A 15,895-nucleotide genomic window follows, 5' to 3' on the forward strand; every position below is an offset into this window, starting at 1 on the left:
AGCTATGGTAACTAGAAGTATAATGGGGCTGTTGCCTCAAAAGTCCTCCTCTTCTCAATGATTGGAGCTTGGAATGTGAGAAGCTTAAATAAGCCTAGAAGACAGAGGGAGGTAAGAGGTTGGATTATGAATAATGCCTCTCATTTTGTCTGTTTATTAGAAACTAGAGTTAAAGTTGATAAATTTCAAATTATTTCCAATTAAATTTGAATTAATTGGAGTTGGATTAATAACTATGATGTTCATTTAGGGGGTCGAATTTGGATTGGGTGGAACCAAGTGATTTTTTCTGTTTTTGTGGTGGATAGTAAGGATCAATGTATGCTGCTTAAAGTAGTAGCTAACTCTACAGGGGAAGAGTTTTTCTGTACACCTGCGTATGCTGCAAATCAAAGCAAAGATAGAATGGAGTTGTGGAAGTATATCACATCATATGCTGCCTTAGTTCAAGCCCCTTTGATTACTCTGGGGGATTGGAATGCAATTAGGTTTCATATGGACAAAAAAGGTGGTAGTAGAGTGCCTCAGAGGTTGTTGGATTAGTTTAATAGGTGTCTACAAAATGCAAATTTGTTGGAATTATCTCCTACAAATGGGGACTGGTCATGGTGTAATAGGCAGAGGGTTAGAGGAGGATTCATGTGAAGCTGGACAGGGTGTTTCTAAATGATATTTGGTTGGACAAATACCCTGGAACCAAGTTCTCTTACACAATGGCAAAGACCTCAGATCATTATCGTGTGATGGTACAGGTTTCAAAAAAATTTGCTTCAGGGCCAAAGGCCTTTAAAATGCTCAAACTCTGGTGTGAAAAGAAGGAAGTTTTACCTTTGATTCAACAGGCTTGGGATATTGGGGTTGAGGGTTCTCCAATGCATAGATTATTGTTAAAGCTCAAGAATGTTAAAAAGGCTGTCAAAGAGTGGAATAAGAATGTTTTTGGGGATGTAGGAGAGAAGATTATCAAGACTACACTGAACTTAGAAACAATACAGCAGAGTCTGTTAAGTGATCCATCTCATATTATGCTTGATGACGAGAATAAAGCTAGAGAAGAGTATGAGGCTGTAATGGCTGATCAAGAGACTTTGTTGGCTCAGAAATCCAGGTTGGTTTGGCTGAAGGATAATGATAGATGTACAGCTTATTTTCATCAAAAATTAAAACAGCAAAGAAACTTCAATGCTAATACAAAAATGGAGAATGAGGAGGGGGAAATTTCAGTTGATCCTAAAGTGATCAGTGGTTGGTTTGTGGATTATTACCAAAAACTGTTCTCAAGGAGTCCTTCAGAGGTGGTGTGTGATATAAATCCTAGGAATACTCTGGAGGTAACAGATCAGAATATGTTAGAAGGGATAGTTACTTATGAAGAAATTAAAGGAGTTGTGATGAGTTTCAATCCTGATAAGGCTCCAGGGCCTGATGGATTCCCTGCCAAATTTTACCAAACATTTTGGAATGTAATTGACAAAGAGGTGGTGGCTGCTATTCAATATTTTTTTACTTCCAAAAGTATGCCTACAGGGGTTAGCTGCTCCTTTGTTACTTTGATTCCAAAGGTAGGAGATGCTGCAAAATTGGGGGAATTTAGGCCAATTGCTCTCTGCAATTTGGTTTATAAGATCATTAATAAAATCATGGCAAACAGGTTAGCTTTGGTGTTACCAAAATTGGTTGGGGTGGAGCAATGTGCCTTTGTCTAAGGTAGGAAAATACAGGAAGTCGTTATTATGGCACATGAATTAGTAAGGGACTTCAACAAGCCCAGACATCCAGCTATGGCTTTAAAAATTGACATCAGAAAAGCATACGATTCTGTCTCTTGGGAAGGATTGATGACAGCTTTGAAGAAGTTTGGTTTTACAGACAGTTGGATAGAGTTGATTGCTGCTATTTTGAGGTCTTCTAGGTACTCTATTTTGCTGAATGGTTCACCTGCAGGCTTTTTTCATCCAGAGAGGTTTGAGACAAGGCTGTCCCTTATCTCCATTGCTGTTTACTTTGATTACTGAATTGTTTTCTACCTTGGTAGCTGATGTTGTGCAGAGGAAAGAGTTGTCAGTGTTAAAGTCTGTGGAAAAATTTCAGAAACCTCTTAGCCATATATTTTTTGCAGATGATTTAATGTTAGCATGTGAGGCTTCTATGCATAATGCCAGTGTTCTTGCAGCTATTTTTAGAAGACTTGAAGAGATCACAGGTTTACAAATTAATCAAGGGAAGAGTTAGAGTTTTGTTCTCAAGAGCTGTGAGAAGGAAGCAGATTCTTTTGCAAGTGTTGAAATGTACAGAAGATGAGTTTCCAATCAAATACTTAGGGCTGCCTTTGTGTCCTAATGGCTTAAAGAGGTCTCACTGCAAGCGGCTTTTGGATAAAATTTCAAATAAATTATGTGTTGGAACACAAAACTGCTGTCATTAGCAGGAAGATTGGAATCTGTGGTCACTCCTATCTTCCAATAGTGGTGCAGTATTTATGATATTCCTGTGGTTACTATCAATCAAATTCAGAAAAAATGCAGAGATTTTCTATGGGGAAGTAAGGATAATGCAAAGAAGATGCATTTGTTAAATTGGGACAGAGTTACACAACCAAAAACTCAAGGAGGTTTTGGGATTAGGAAACTTTCTGATCTGCAACTTGCTTCCAGATGTGTGTTAGCTTGGGATTTTTTAAACAGCAAGGACAAACTGTGGATTTCTTGGTTTAAGTTTAAGTATACTCAGAATACTAATTATTGGAATGTGGTAGTCAGGCAAACTAGCTCTTCTATATGGAAATCTTTAGTTGAAGTTAGAGATGTGGTGCAGCAGCATGTTCAGTTTCAGATTGGGGATGGACAATATACTTTGCTTTTCAAGGATAGCCGGTGTAAAGGCCAACTTTTTAGTGCTATTTTTGGTCACAGAGTGGTTAGGAGTTTGCAGCTGCCTAGAGATACACTTGTTAGTTCTTTAATTCAAAATGGGGCTTTTGAATTTTCACAGTTTGCAACATGAAAATCTGGTTCAAGTTAAAGTGTTTCTGCAGAATGTAGTGATTAAAGAGGTGGAAGATAATCTGCTGTGGGATGAGGGAAGGTTCTCCTTCAAAATTGCTAGGAATGGTACTAGGTTAGGTGATACTGAGGTGCCTTGGTTTAAACTATGTTGGGGTAAGGCAAGGCCTATATGGTCTATTACAGCTGTGTTAGTTCTCTTGGATATGCTGCCTTCTATGGTAAATTTGCAAAGAAGAAAGTATGTTTGGCTGCTTGATGCTCTCTTTGTCAGCAAAGTATAGACACCACTGACCATATATTTGTTTCATGTCCTTTCTCCCAGGGGGTCTGGAGGTGGCTGGGTGGTATTTTGGGGTGGGATTTACAGTTATTTCAAGGAGTTATGTCAGTGTGGGGTCTCTTCCTGTGGATGGATAAGATGTATCAGAAATCAAAGAGGCTTCAAAGCCTTTTTGCTGCTATTTTATGGTATATTTGGAGAGAAAGAAACAATAGACTCCATGGTTCAGATGGTCTTCTTCTGGAGGTAGTGGCTCGAGCTACCCTTATGGAAGTTTGTGATGTTCAAAGAGTTAATCTTAATGATGTTATTGTATAGATTATGGCTTGGTATAGTGATTTTGTACTGGAAGAGGGCTTATTCAATAGGCACATTATCCATGTAGTTTTTTCTATTTGCTTTTTCCGAGGTTATGCCCTCAGTGCTCCTGCATTCATGTTTATTTTTTGAGCTTAATACGACACCAATTATGAAAAAAAAAAAAGAAGACCCAGCTTCTTTTGAAGTCACCTCTGAGTCAGACATTTTATCAAACAGTTTATGGGTATACAATCCTCAGAAACAAAAGTAGCAACAAAATACGTAGAGAACCACCTCTCTAACACACAAACTTCAACTAGCAAGATTACCGTCTTTTGGGATGCATAAAAAAGCGACCACACAGTCACCACAGAAATCCTAGAAAGCAACAAAGTTGATCATACCAATATCGCAAACAACGAAGAAAAAGCCGTTGTCGCAGAACCACGCGAACACGAGAAAAACACCAATTGAGATTGCAACAAATCAAAAACAGGTCCCAAAAAAAAAAAAAATTCGAAGCCTCGCCCCGACCCCCAGCCAACTCACCGCTGAGTTGGATCCGCGGTATGTGTGGATGTGATTAACACTACTTCCTTGCAAACAAATCCCATCTTGGAATCTCTTCAAAACCCTTTACACCCACTAGGGTTTATACAAACTTGCCCTAAGGTTTCAACTGCACACCTAGAGCTTTACAAACCATGCTCTGATTCCATGTTGACTTTAAAATATAACCAAATTAAGAGTAAGTGATAAAGAAGAAGAAAAAGAGAAGAAAGCGGATGAGAGAAAAAGAAAGAAAGATGGGGAAAGAGAGAAAGAATGAAAGAATGCTTTCATCCTTCCACCACATTCTATATATAATAACAAGTTTCAAAAATTATACATAAGCCCCAACATTTATAAGTAATAACAAATAAGCCCCTGACAACAGGAATTGTGTAAAGGCTTGAATGAGATTAATCACTCATTCACAGCTCTAGTATTTATAGAAAAAAAAGAACACATGCTTATATTACAAGAAAGGAAATAAAATCAAATCTAAATCAAATTACAGCATATTCTATAGCATAATCAAATCTCTACTAATACGGTAAGTCAATTCATAAATCGTGGCTATCATATCTACTAACAATTTTCCTATAGGGGAGAGCTGGGGTTTGCTTTTAGGCTTGTTTGGGGTTCAGTGGGTCATGCCTTGATCCTCAAGAGACTCGATAGAGGCTTGGGGAGGTTGTACAGTAGTTTCCCGGGCCCGTGACCTTTGGAGGGTGGCACCTTTGTATGCATGGTGGTGCTTGTGGAGGGAATGGAATTGGAGATCCTTTGATGATGGGGAGACTCCTATTGGGACATTGAAATTTTCTATCATTTCTTCTCTTTTTTGTTGGGTCGTTGGCAAAAATTGGAAATCAATGGGGAGATAGTTGACTGTTTAGATAAACTGAGAGTTTAGGAGCCCTATTTGGCCCTTATGTAGCTTTTGCAGAATGTTTTCCCTGTTTGAACACCTTCTAATCTAATTTTACATATTTAAAAAAAAAAAAAAAAAATTGACTATTTCAAAATTTTCAGGAAACATCAAATAAGTTAATTGTAATGACCGGGCCCACGTGGTACAATATTGTCCCCTTTGGACCGAAGCCCACAAGGTTTTGTTCCTGGGTCTTAGCCTAAGACGCATTGTACCATAGAGAGTACCAATCCTACATATATAGCACTTCCCATTCCTTTCTTTTTTATAAATAAAAGTATATTAAAGAGCGTTCAAGAGGGGAATACATCCCGAAAGCCATACAAGGGCCGAAGCCAAAGAGAGGGTCCTATGGACCCAAAGAACCCAAAAAATCCACAATTTCATCTAAAGATAAAAAATTTCTCCCCATCACCCAGCTAAAAAGAGAACTAACAATAGTAAATTTCAGTGCCTCAATGGAAGATTCCTTCCCATCACCAAATAGTAAAATCCACTTCCCCTTTCCACACCCAGGTGATGTGGGATCATGCACCCGTAGCTTGCCAGCATAGTGACCTGCCAATGCCTCGCACCTGCCCAAAAGGTCCCCACAATCCACCCCCTTAAGAGGCCCAACGTCCCAATCGGCACACTTTTGGCTAGGCTCCGACTCTAATACCATCTTGTAACAACTGGGTCCACATGGTACAATGTTGTATGCTTTGTGCCGAAGCCGTACGTTGTCCTGGCCTTAGCCCAAAATTGCGTTGTACGATGGATAGTACCAATCCTACATATATAACACTTCCCCTTTCCAAACCTAGGCAATGTGGGATCGTGCACCCATAGCCTGCCAGCATGGTAGCATGCCAGTATCTCGCACCCGCCCACAATGTCACCACATTAATAGCTTATAAAACATTATACGTATTCTACTATTATATCTTGAAGTTTCTTAATCACATCTGTTAGCCCCAAGATTTTAGGTCAAGTGAAACTAGGTAATTTTGATGATTTGAGTATTTAATTGCCTACTTGAGTATAATGGATTTCAAGAATTATATTTAATCTCAAGTAATTAAGCTGATATATGGAAGGTGCATAAAGCAATATTCATTTTAAAGAACATGGACTCGACCCTTCTGTTGAACCCAACACATGGCAATGGAACTACATACACTGAAGATCAAGTTCAAGACCATGGGGCATTTGGTTTTAGTGAGCGTTAGAATCAATGTAAAGTACTGGTTATGTCGCAAGATGATTCTATGCTCAACTATAGGAGATAATAATCGGACCTAAGCTAAAAGACAAACTGTTTTCTTGGTCCCTAAGCAAATATGACTCAGCTCTCATACTTTAATTCAAAATAAAAAACCAAGGGCAGAGTAGTCATAAATGGTCATTGGGAGTTTTCACTTTAAGGAACCAGATTGCTTTAATTCAAATTAAAGTGAGACAAAGGACTATGACTTGTTTGTACAAGTTGTCCTTAGCTAATGGCATGGCCGAGCATAATGGATAAGACCATAGTATGCTATACTGGCCCTAGAGTGTCTGTCAAACAGGTGTTGCACCTTGCTGAGCTGGCTCGCAGCTGGAGCACAAAATGCTCTCTAAATCGACAAGGAAGACATCTATTCATTTGGAGTAAGTGTTCACTACTGGAGAAACAGGCTTATAAACTTAAAGTTTTATGCGCTCCACTTACACATATTTCCAAACAATCTCAAAGTCCTCCAACATCTATATTTTCAAATGAGACTATAAAAGAAAGTTTTCCTCACTCCTTTTAGCTATCAGCATTAGTTAAAACAAAGCTTCATTTTTAGAAATCCTTTGGGAGTTCATTGAGAAAATTAGGAAATCTTTTCAAACTTAATTCAAATCTTTTGAAAAAGCTTTGAGAGAATAAAGAAAAACAAGACTTCAATTATTATTGAATATCTAAATAATTCTTTAGAAATCACACTCTAGAAGTTGAGGTAGATTACTTGCTTCATCCTTTACTCTAGAGTTTGAGAGAGTGCTGATTATATATCTTTCTTTTGAGAGAAATCTGTAATGCGAAATGATTGTATATCTGTCCAAGAAGGGACACCATTGTATTGAGTTTATTGTATATCTCTTGAGAAGAGAACATAAGGTTATGAACCTTTGCAAGTCTCAGAGAGTGCTGCTCCTCAGCAAGAAAGGTTTCCTCTGATCCTGGAAAAAGAAAGGGTTGGTCTTGAGCCTGAGAAAAGGACCATTGTAAAGGTTTCTTCTCTACCTCTTAAAGAGAAGAAAGAGAGTGAGATTTGGGAATCCTCGTGAGGTGCTCCTAGAGGCAAGGACATAAGCTGGGGCCGAACCTTGTAATCTTTGTGTCTTTTGTGCTTGTGTGTATGCAATTTCTACCCTTAAACTCTTGTTTATTGTGTTCTTGCAATCTGTTGTAAGGTTTAGCTTTGCTTCATTTCTGTTTGCACAGTCCAAGACCATACTGTTTCTACAAGATTAGCACTCTTTGTATTTCATTCAAATCCTAAGTGCTAAGGTTGAAAACCGAATGAATAACCAGTAGTCAAACCATAGCTATCCTTTTTGTTTCATTCCCTTGTTAGACTCTGTTGTTCGTTTCACTCCATAGACAGACTCAGTGTCTTAGCTTCGAAAAGTTAGTCAGCTTGCCCTAAAGACTCTATTCTCCCCTCCCCCATCTCCCTCTTGAGTCATTGTCTAGACAACAACATCATTTTCAAACATCTATCTTCTTCTCATCAGGAATAATTCAATTACCATTTTATTTCCTAAGAATATTGTCCATGGAAGTTTCTTAGTAGTCCTGAATCAATGATAACAAAACATTCCTACTTCACAAATGATAGTTTAGCTTGTCCTAAAATTAATACATTGTGGTCTTATGTCTCCATCAATTGCTAGGTTTCCAGAATCCTCTAATAGTTCATGCACCAACTGAAGATAAGTTCTATGAGTTTTAAAGGAATACAATAAGGAACTAGTCACTTAGTTTGAATTAAATTCTTTCGGTTGAAGGAAAATATATTTCCAATAAAAACGGAACAAGGCCATTCAGGATCTTTTCAATACAGAAAAAAATAAAAAGTGTGGAAGTCATTCGATGTTAAAATCTTCGGAAAGGCACACATTTGAGACTGGTTTAAGCATTAGTAAAACACACAAAAAACCAAAAAAAAAAAAAAAAGGCATTCAACTGCTTAATGACTATAATCATCTTCAGAAATAAAGATCTATTCCTGTATTCATAAAAAAAAATGTAACTGATATACTAACCACAAAAAGAAAGCCCAAATACCGCAGATGACATAGTTGATGGACTTGATAGACTAAATCTGAAAATAATTTAGACCTTGTTATGCTAACCTCCAAATTAGTATATCCGGTCTCCATATGAGTTTGGGACCATAGGAAGAGAATAGAAGCTGAAGAAAGGGATAAAACGAGGTCTAATTTTGCCAAGCCTCACTTTTCTTTCGTTCCTAGCTTAACTGCCATTAGGGTTGATAACCTGTGAATCTCCTGCACAACTATTCATCGGTGCATAACCGAATAGGAATCCCTCCAGGCCATTTGATAATTTGGGTAAGAGTGGTATTTATTTGAATTTGATATAACTATCAAAGCCAGGATATTTATCAGGCTTCTATACAACACCAGAATGATACGAGATAGATCTTAGAGTTTGAGACACTCATCTAATGCCTACCATGTTATCACCACCATTTCTGTAGTATTGCCTTATGCCTTACCTCTTCATTTACAATTCTATATCATAATTGATTATCCAATTATTTTCTCTGCCAGAAATGAAGCAGCATTATTCCAAAAAAGAAAAAGAAAAAGAAAAGAAAAGATATTAAGCATTGCAGTACAGCAATGATTAAGTTTCACTAACTTATACATGAGAGGGAGGGCATCAAAATTCAATAAACTAAAAGAGAAAAATTAACTTTGGATGCACAGAAACCATTCATAATTTCTAGAACTTCATTTTTTCTGGAGATCAAATAGTCCAATAAAAATTTATAATTCTGAAATTGATATCGAAACAAAGACCAACCTATTTGATGTATATAAACGATACAAGGAACAAAATTTTCTCCAGTCATAATAGGAAGCCGTTCAAGTTCCAATGATGAAACCTGTAAAGCACCAGTAGAATCAAATTAGACCGCTATTTAACTTGAAGTGAATTTACTGTCAATTTTTTTCATATGCAAAAGAACAAGAAGCACCTGTTCCAGAAATTCTGGCAATTCCTCATATATTTGCCTCAGCTCGTCCAACTAGATTCCAATATATATATATATATATATATATAAGAAAACAAAAAGAAAATTGATTTGTCAGAATTGCCAAAAACATAAGTTGCAGATCGTACATCACATAAGGAACTTCTTAGAGTACTGCATAAGGAACTTTTTACAAAAAGGAAAGGGATAGAGTACATCGCATTGGCAAAGGGTGAATAAATCAAAGAACTCTTCATGTCTGCATCCCAATATAATAATGAACACAGGAGTACCAAGCTAACCAATACCAATGAAAAGTCCTAATGCCTTTAATAGGATGTCTAACCTCCTCACAGAAACCATCTTTCACCATTGTACCGTAACCCTTCTCTTTACTTCTATTTACGTCAACAACACCAATCACCTACAAAAAAGCAAAAACTTAAGAATATTATGGACAAACAATAGTAGGAGAAAACATCAAAAAAGCTACTGCAAAAACAAAGAGACTAATGAATCATGATAGTATGGACATGCATTATTTCACTACAAAAGCCAATGCTTGACCATGGTATAAACACAAAAGAAAAGAAGGCAAATCCTAATGATCACAAAATATTAAAGGTCAATTATAGGTCTGCTAGCTATTTAAGCCATCTCATACATAAATGGCATATGCTTGACCATGGTGTTAACCAAGCAACAACTTGTCATTTCCAGACCTCTTTCAAGCTTAAGAATTGAAATAATCAATATATTTCTCAATATAGATTACAGAAGCTTCTTAAATACAAACATAAAGCTTTCCTGTTTTTCCTCCTAAGGCAAGCATACAGTTTGTGAGAGCCTAATTTACATTGTTGTACCTATCTCTTAATAGTTTTAAGCTTTTGGGCCACTGATTGTCTAATGTGGTATCAAAGCTTCATGGGAAGTCTTGGATTCAAGTATTTGGGGCAAACGATTGTTCAACACACCTTTAGATAGGACTCATCTATAACGGCAGATAAGATTAGAGATTTAGTTTCAATCTCGAGTTCTACTGTTATTAGAGTTAAAAACTTTTGGATGGACACGAGCAGAATTGCTAAGCCTGACACACACGCCTTCTTGTCCTACTACAGAACATCATACAATTTTCAGGGAAAATGAAGGCAGCTGCAACACCATTCATAATGACAGAGCTGTTTAAAGAATAACTTTCCAAAGCTCTTTTTCTTTCCAATTGCATCTGGCTGTAGCAGAGTATGCATTAGATAGCAAACAAAATATTTAAGGAACATAAATGAACTCACCAATTCATAGACATAGGCCAGATCAGATGAAATGCAGGAACCAGCCTACAAAAAAATTATAAACAAATATAAAAATAAATAGCAATGACCATGAGATTATAAGAAAACTTTCCACAACTTCACAAAGAATGAAGTAGGAGTTATAGTCTTCGCACCTTTTCAACAATATCCAAGTTCAAATACCTCACTTGCTCTCGAAGACTTTCTGACATGCCTACTTCAAATATCTTGTTCACATGCAAGAGTGAGCAAATGCTCTACAAATGCATACAGTGTATTATTTGTGTCAAAAAATTCAAAATGAAAACTTCAACAAACAAGACTGCTTTGCTTAAGTCAAAAAATAATAATAATAATAATTTGAGGAAGAGAAGCATAGCAATAACAGTGCAAGAAACAGTTCCATGTTCAGAAATTCAATTATCATGTTCACATACAAACTTGCAAAAACACTTCCATCTTCAGAAATTCATTTATCATGTTCACATATGAATTTCCAGCAGATGTAACTCTTATGAGCAAGTGAAAATTTCATAATTGTAAGAACTAGGTATTTGCCATCTAATATAACAATCCTGTACGCTGGTGTGGAACCCTGAGCCACCAAAATTAATCAGACTTCTTGACTACCTTTTTAATATTTTAACATGGCTACTAAAAATGTAACGATTCATAGAGCCAAGATACCAATATCATGTTTCAATATGAAACAAGATTGAAGAGTTGGACTCGAGGACTCTGCAAGGTCTACTCTCAGGACACAGCCGTATGTGTGCATGCACATGCATGTCCGTCTTAGATAAAATTGACTGTTCAAATACAAATTTATATTCATTGATGTCAAAATTGAAGAGAGAAATAGAAATTGAGGAACATAAGGATATATGTGGTTCAGCCACTAGGGCTTACATCCACGGCACACAAAGCCCAAAGGGCTACATATCTTTATTATAGTCTCTTGATTTTTTATACAATGAGCATTAGGTGAAATGAGAAAGAATTGTAGGTAGAGAATAGAAAATACTTGCTCTGCAAGTATTCTTGCTTTATAAGTATTTTATAATAAAAGAGTTACACATAAAGTCAAATACAAATATGGCAACAAAGTCTCATAGCAATATTCTGTCAAAGAGTAATTTAAGTAAGGGTTCCTATAATAATATTCTCCGACAATTGATGTTTTAGCTCCTGCGAATGTGGAAGATCAATGAGAACACGATAAAGAAGGATGTCATATTTTTGTAATTGATTACATAATAAAAGGATAAAATACATTTGTTCTTTCTGCACCATTTTGGGTAAGTAAAGGAGGAAGTCTGCTCATGTTCAAAAGGGTGTCAGCCTTCAGACAAAAGTGTACAGAAGTGCTACAATGATAAATACAACAAAGCCAGAGGTCAACAATAAGACCTGTGGTGCATGTCATGACAAAAATGCCATCACAATATGTTTTAACTTTGGATCAGTTATAGATATCTGCAAACAGCCGGAATGATGAGTTCTTTTCAGGAACATTCCCTCATTAGGAGTATATCATAATTCTAGTCTTCCTTGACTGCTAGAGGTTTGAGATGTAACTTTAAGCCTTTCAGTAACAACTTTGGCCTCATTCTATATCCACAATCCTAAAACTTCAAAAAGGGTTATTGAGACATACAATATTTTTCAAATTAAGACGAGCCCACATTAAATTATTGGGACCATGAAGACTCCAAACAAACTACCACCGTCCCCTACCCACCAGCAAAATAAGAGAGAGAGAGATGAACACAAAGGTGAAAAAGAATAAATTCTGGTATTCTCTTTTCATATCACATATGTTAGTTTACAGGCCTATATATATAGAAGTGTATTACAATTCTATCTAAGGAAAAGATATATACAGATCATAATTCCTATAATATAGGAACTGCTTATGCAAAATTAAAAAAAAGTCAACTAACTATGGATAATTCCTAAAAATCCTCCCTAACTAATTTCCTAACAATTCAGCCTAGATCTTTCCACACTCCCCCTCAAGCTGGCTCGAAAAATATCCTGCATTCCCAGCTTGTATGTAAGATTGTCAAATTTCTCCTTTGGTAATCCTTTAGTGAGGATATCTGCTACCTGTTCTCCTGTAGGAATATAGGGCATACATATCACTCCTTCTTCCAATTTCTCCTTAATAAACTGTCGATCAACTTCCACGTGCTTAGTCCTATCATGTTGGACAGGATTGTGAGCTATGTTGATTGCAGCTTTATTATCACAGTAAAGCTTCATAGGCATCAGACTTGAGATTTTAAGATCTTCAAGTAATCTTTTCAGCCACAAAATTTCACAAATTCCATGAGCAACTGCTCTGAACTCAGCTTCTGCACTACTCCATGCTACAATGGTTTGCTTCTTGCTCCTCCAAGTAACCGAGTTGCCACCAACATAAGTACAGTAACCTAAAGTAGACCTTCTATCCGTCACACTACCTGCACAATCAGCATCGGTATAGGCTTCAATCCTTAGATGGCTGTGGTTCTCAAACAACAAACCTCTTCCAGGTGATTCTTTTAGGTATTTGAGAATCTGGTAGACTGCCTCAAAGTGTTCTTCTCCTGGTGAGTGCATAAATTGACTCACTACACTCACTGCAAAGGTAATATCTGGCCGAGTGTGTGAAAGATAAATGAGTCTTCCAACCAGCCTTTGGAATTGCTCTCGGTTCACCACTTTTTCTGCACTTGCTGCCTGCAACTTTAAATTGGGCTCCATAGGTGTTTCCACCGGTTTGCAGCCAAGTAAACCTGCCTCCATAAGTAAATCCAACACATACTTCCTTTGAGAGACAAATATCCCTCTCTTGGATCTGGCAAATTCCATTCCTATGAAGTTTTTCAAAGCTCCAAGAACTTTTATCTCAAATTCTTTTGCTATAAAAGACTTCAATTCCTCCAATTCTCCTTTATTATCTACGCTCAAGATTATTTCATCCACATAAACAATAGGTATGGCTATCTGTTAGATAAAAAAGGAGAGAAACTGTATATTGTATTGATGTATAAGAGATATTACATACAGGTCTATATATAGGAAAAGGTTTGGGGATAGGTGAGTGATGAACAAGTAACCTATATATACTAATATGGTAGGTGAACTCATTTATGGTAATTTGTAATATGCAATAAACCTAGATTGTAGGTAAATGGGTAAACTTGTAATCTGAGAGTCCCAATCAAACTCAAGGTGAATATGAACCCAACTTGAGATTGAAGACAAGATGATGAAAGTTGATGGAATTTTGGTGGAGATGGGTTTTCACCCATGATGATGATGGAGGCACGATTAACAGCTGAAGCGGCACTACTGCTGACTGTGTCTGACATGGCAACTGACGTGGCAGGTGACATGGCACCGTTGCTGGCTGTGTCTGACATGGCAACTGTTGTGGCAGGTGACGCACTACTGCTGGCACCGCTATTAACGTGTCTTGGAGGTTGATTAGGCGGCCAAATAAAGCTTTTGCTGATTATGGAGGACTTGAGATTGAAGGTTGGGATGCGGAAGCATAAGTTTGAAGGTTGATCGCCACCGCCGAGGATGGGGCTAATGGTGCCATCCCCGGCGATGACTACGATAAAATGTTAGATTGTTTACCAGAGATCAAAAGGCTCTGATACCATGTTAGATAAAAAAAGGAGAGAAACTATATATTGTATTATTGTATAAGAGATATTACATAAAGGTCCTATATATAGGAAAAGGTTTGGGGGTAGGTGAGTGATGAACAAGTAACCTATATATACTAATATGCTGGTGAACTCATATATGGTAATTTGTAATATGCAATAAACCTAGATGGTAGGTAAATGGGTAAACTTGTAATATAACACTATCTTACCATCACTTGAATGTTTGTAGAACAGAGTGTGATCAGCCTGACTTCGACGATATCCATGACCCTTGATAACTTTAGTGAATCGATCAAACCATGCTTTGGGTGATTGTTTTAAACCATATAGCGATTTCTTCAATTTACACACCTTTCCAGCACCATAATCATTTTCAAATCCTGGTGGTAAATTCATAAACACTTCTTCCTCTAGCTCACCATTTAAGAACGCATTCTTTACATCTAACTGCTGCAATGGCCAACTCAAGCTTGCAACAAGAGACAACAGCACCCGTATGGAATTAACCTTCGCCACAGGGGCAAAAGTTTCCTGGTAATCTATTCCATAGGTTTGGGTGAAGTCTTTAGCTTTGAGTCTCGCCTTGTATCTCTCAATATTACCATCAGCCTTATATTTGACCATGAACACCCATTTGCATCCTACGGCCTTCTTCTCCCTTGGCAACTCAACAATCTCCCAAGTTTTGTTCTTATCAAGAGCCCTCATCTCTTCCATAACTGTTGCCTTCCACTCAATATGATTCAAGGCCTCCTGTATAGTTCTAGGAATTGAAATACTAGAGAGATTAGTGGTAAAAGCTCTATAATTTGGAGACAATCTATGGTAGGACACATATTTAGCAATAAGATGCATGGTACAAGAGCGAGTACCCTTCCTTAGTGCAATAAGAATACCAAGGTCATGAGAAAGGCTCTCTTCATTGCTGGTTTCAGGAATTAAAGATAGATTAGAGACGAAAATACCTGTTTCATTCAAGTTGCCTCTATCCGGAGAATTTTCTTGGCATGTAGTAGGGTGGTGCTTTTTATTTGGATCCTTCCTCCTTCGAGAGTAAACACGGAGCTCGGATTGAGGTTGGATTTGAAATGGTTTTCCCCCTAAAGTGTAGTCTATAATGTTTGACTCAATAGACTTCGAAGAGGTTGAAATAGTGGGTTCAGTAGGTAACGTAAAGTTTGGTGAAACACTCGGCAATGGTAAAGAGCCCAACACTTCCCAAAAATGGTCTTCCCTTTCATTACTCTCCCCCTGAAGAGTATTTTTGGTGAAATAGGGTTTGAGTCTCAAAAAAGGTCACATCCATACTCACAAAGAATTTTTTAAAGGTGAGGTTATAACATTTATACCCATTCTGTTTAGGAGAGTACCCAACAAACGCGCACTTTTCAGCCCTAGGATCAAGTTTTGAACGGTCCTGTGTATGAACATGTACAAAAGCAGTGCATCCAAACACTTTAAGAGGTAATGAGGTGAAGATCCTAATATGGGGAAAAACTGATAGCAAGCTATTTAGGGGCGTCTCAAATTTCAACACCCTAGTTGGCATTCTGTTGATCAAGTATAAAGCTGTAAGAACAGACTCACCCCATAAATATTTAGGAACCCCATATTGAACATTATTGCCCTAGCAAC

At 37.3% G+C, this 15,895-nt stretch overlaps 1 protein-coding gene across 6 annotated transcripts in view; it reads right to left on the bottom strand.

Moving 5' to 3' along the window:
- The window catches only part of LOC132311122 (DNA mismatch repair protein MSH5), a 93,561-nt gene that overhangs the window by 31,993 nt on the left and 45,673 nt on the right, over positions 1-15,895 (bottom strand). For all 6 annotated transcript variants that reach the window (XR_009482855.1, XM_059808861.1, XM_059808858.1 and 3 more), the window contains 5 exons: positions 10,751-10,852; positions 10,596-10,640; positions 9,647-9,724; positions 9,304-9,354; positions 9,129-9,210 (listed from right to left, as the gene is read on the bottom strand). Coding sequence is in view for 5 of the 6 variants with exons in the window: in XM_059808861.1 (XP_059664844.1) it covers positions 9,129-9,210; positions 9,304-9,354; positions 9,647-9,724; positions 10,596-10,640; positions 10,751-10,852 (358 nt within the window). In the remaining variant the exon portion in view is untranslated. The remainder of the gene's footprint in view (positions 1-9,128; positions 9,211-9,303; positions 9,355-9,646; positions 9,725-10,595; positions 10,641-10,750; positions 10,853-15,895) is intronic.

This window comes from Cornus florida, unplaced genomic scaffold (assembly GCF_030987335.1).
Source record: "Cornus florida cultivar Cherokee Brave unplaced genomic scaffold, ASM3098733v1 CherokeeBrave_3.0.0_Hap2_Chr06, whole genome shotgun sequence".
NCBI lineage: Eukaryota > Viridiplantae > Streptophyta > Magnoliopsida > Cornales > Cornaceae > Cornus > Cornus florida.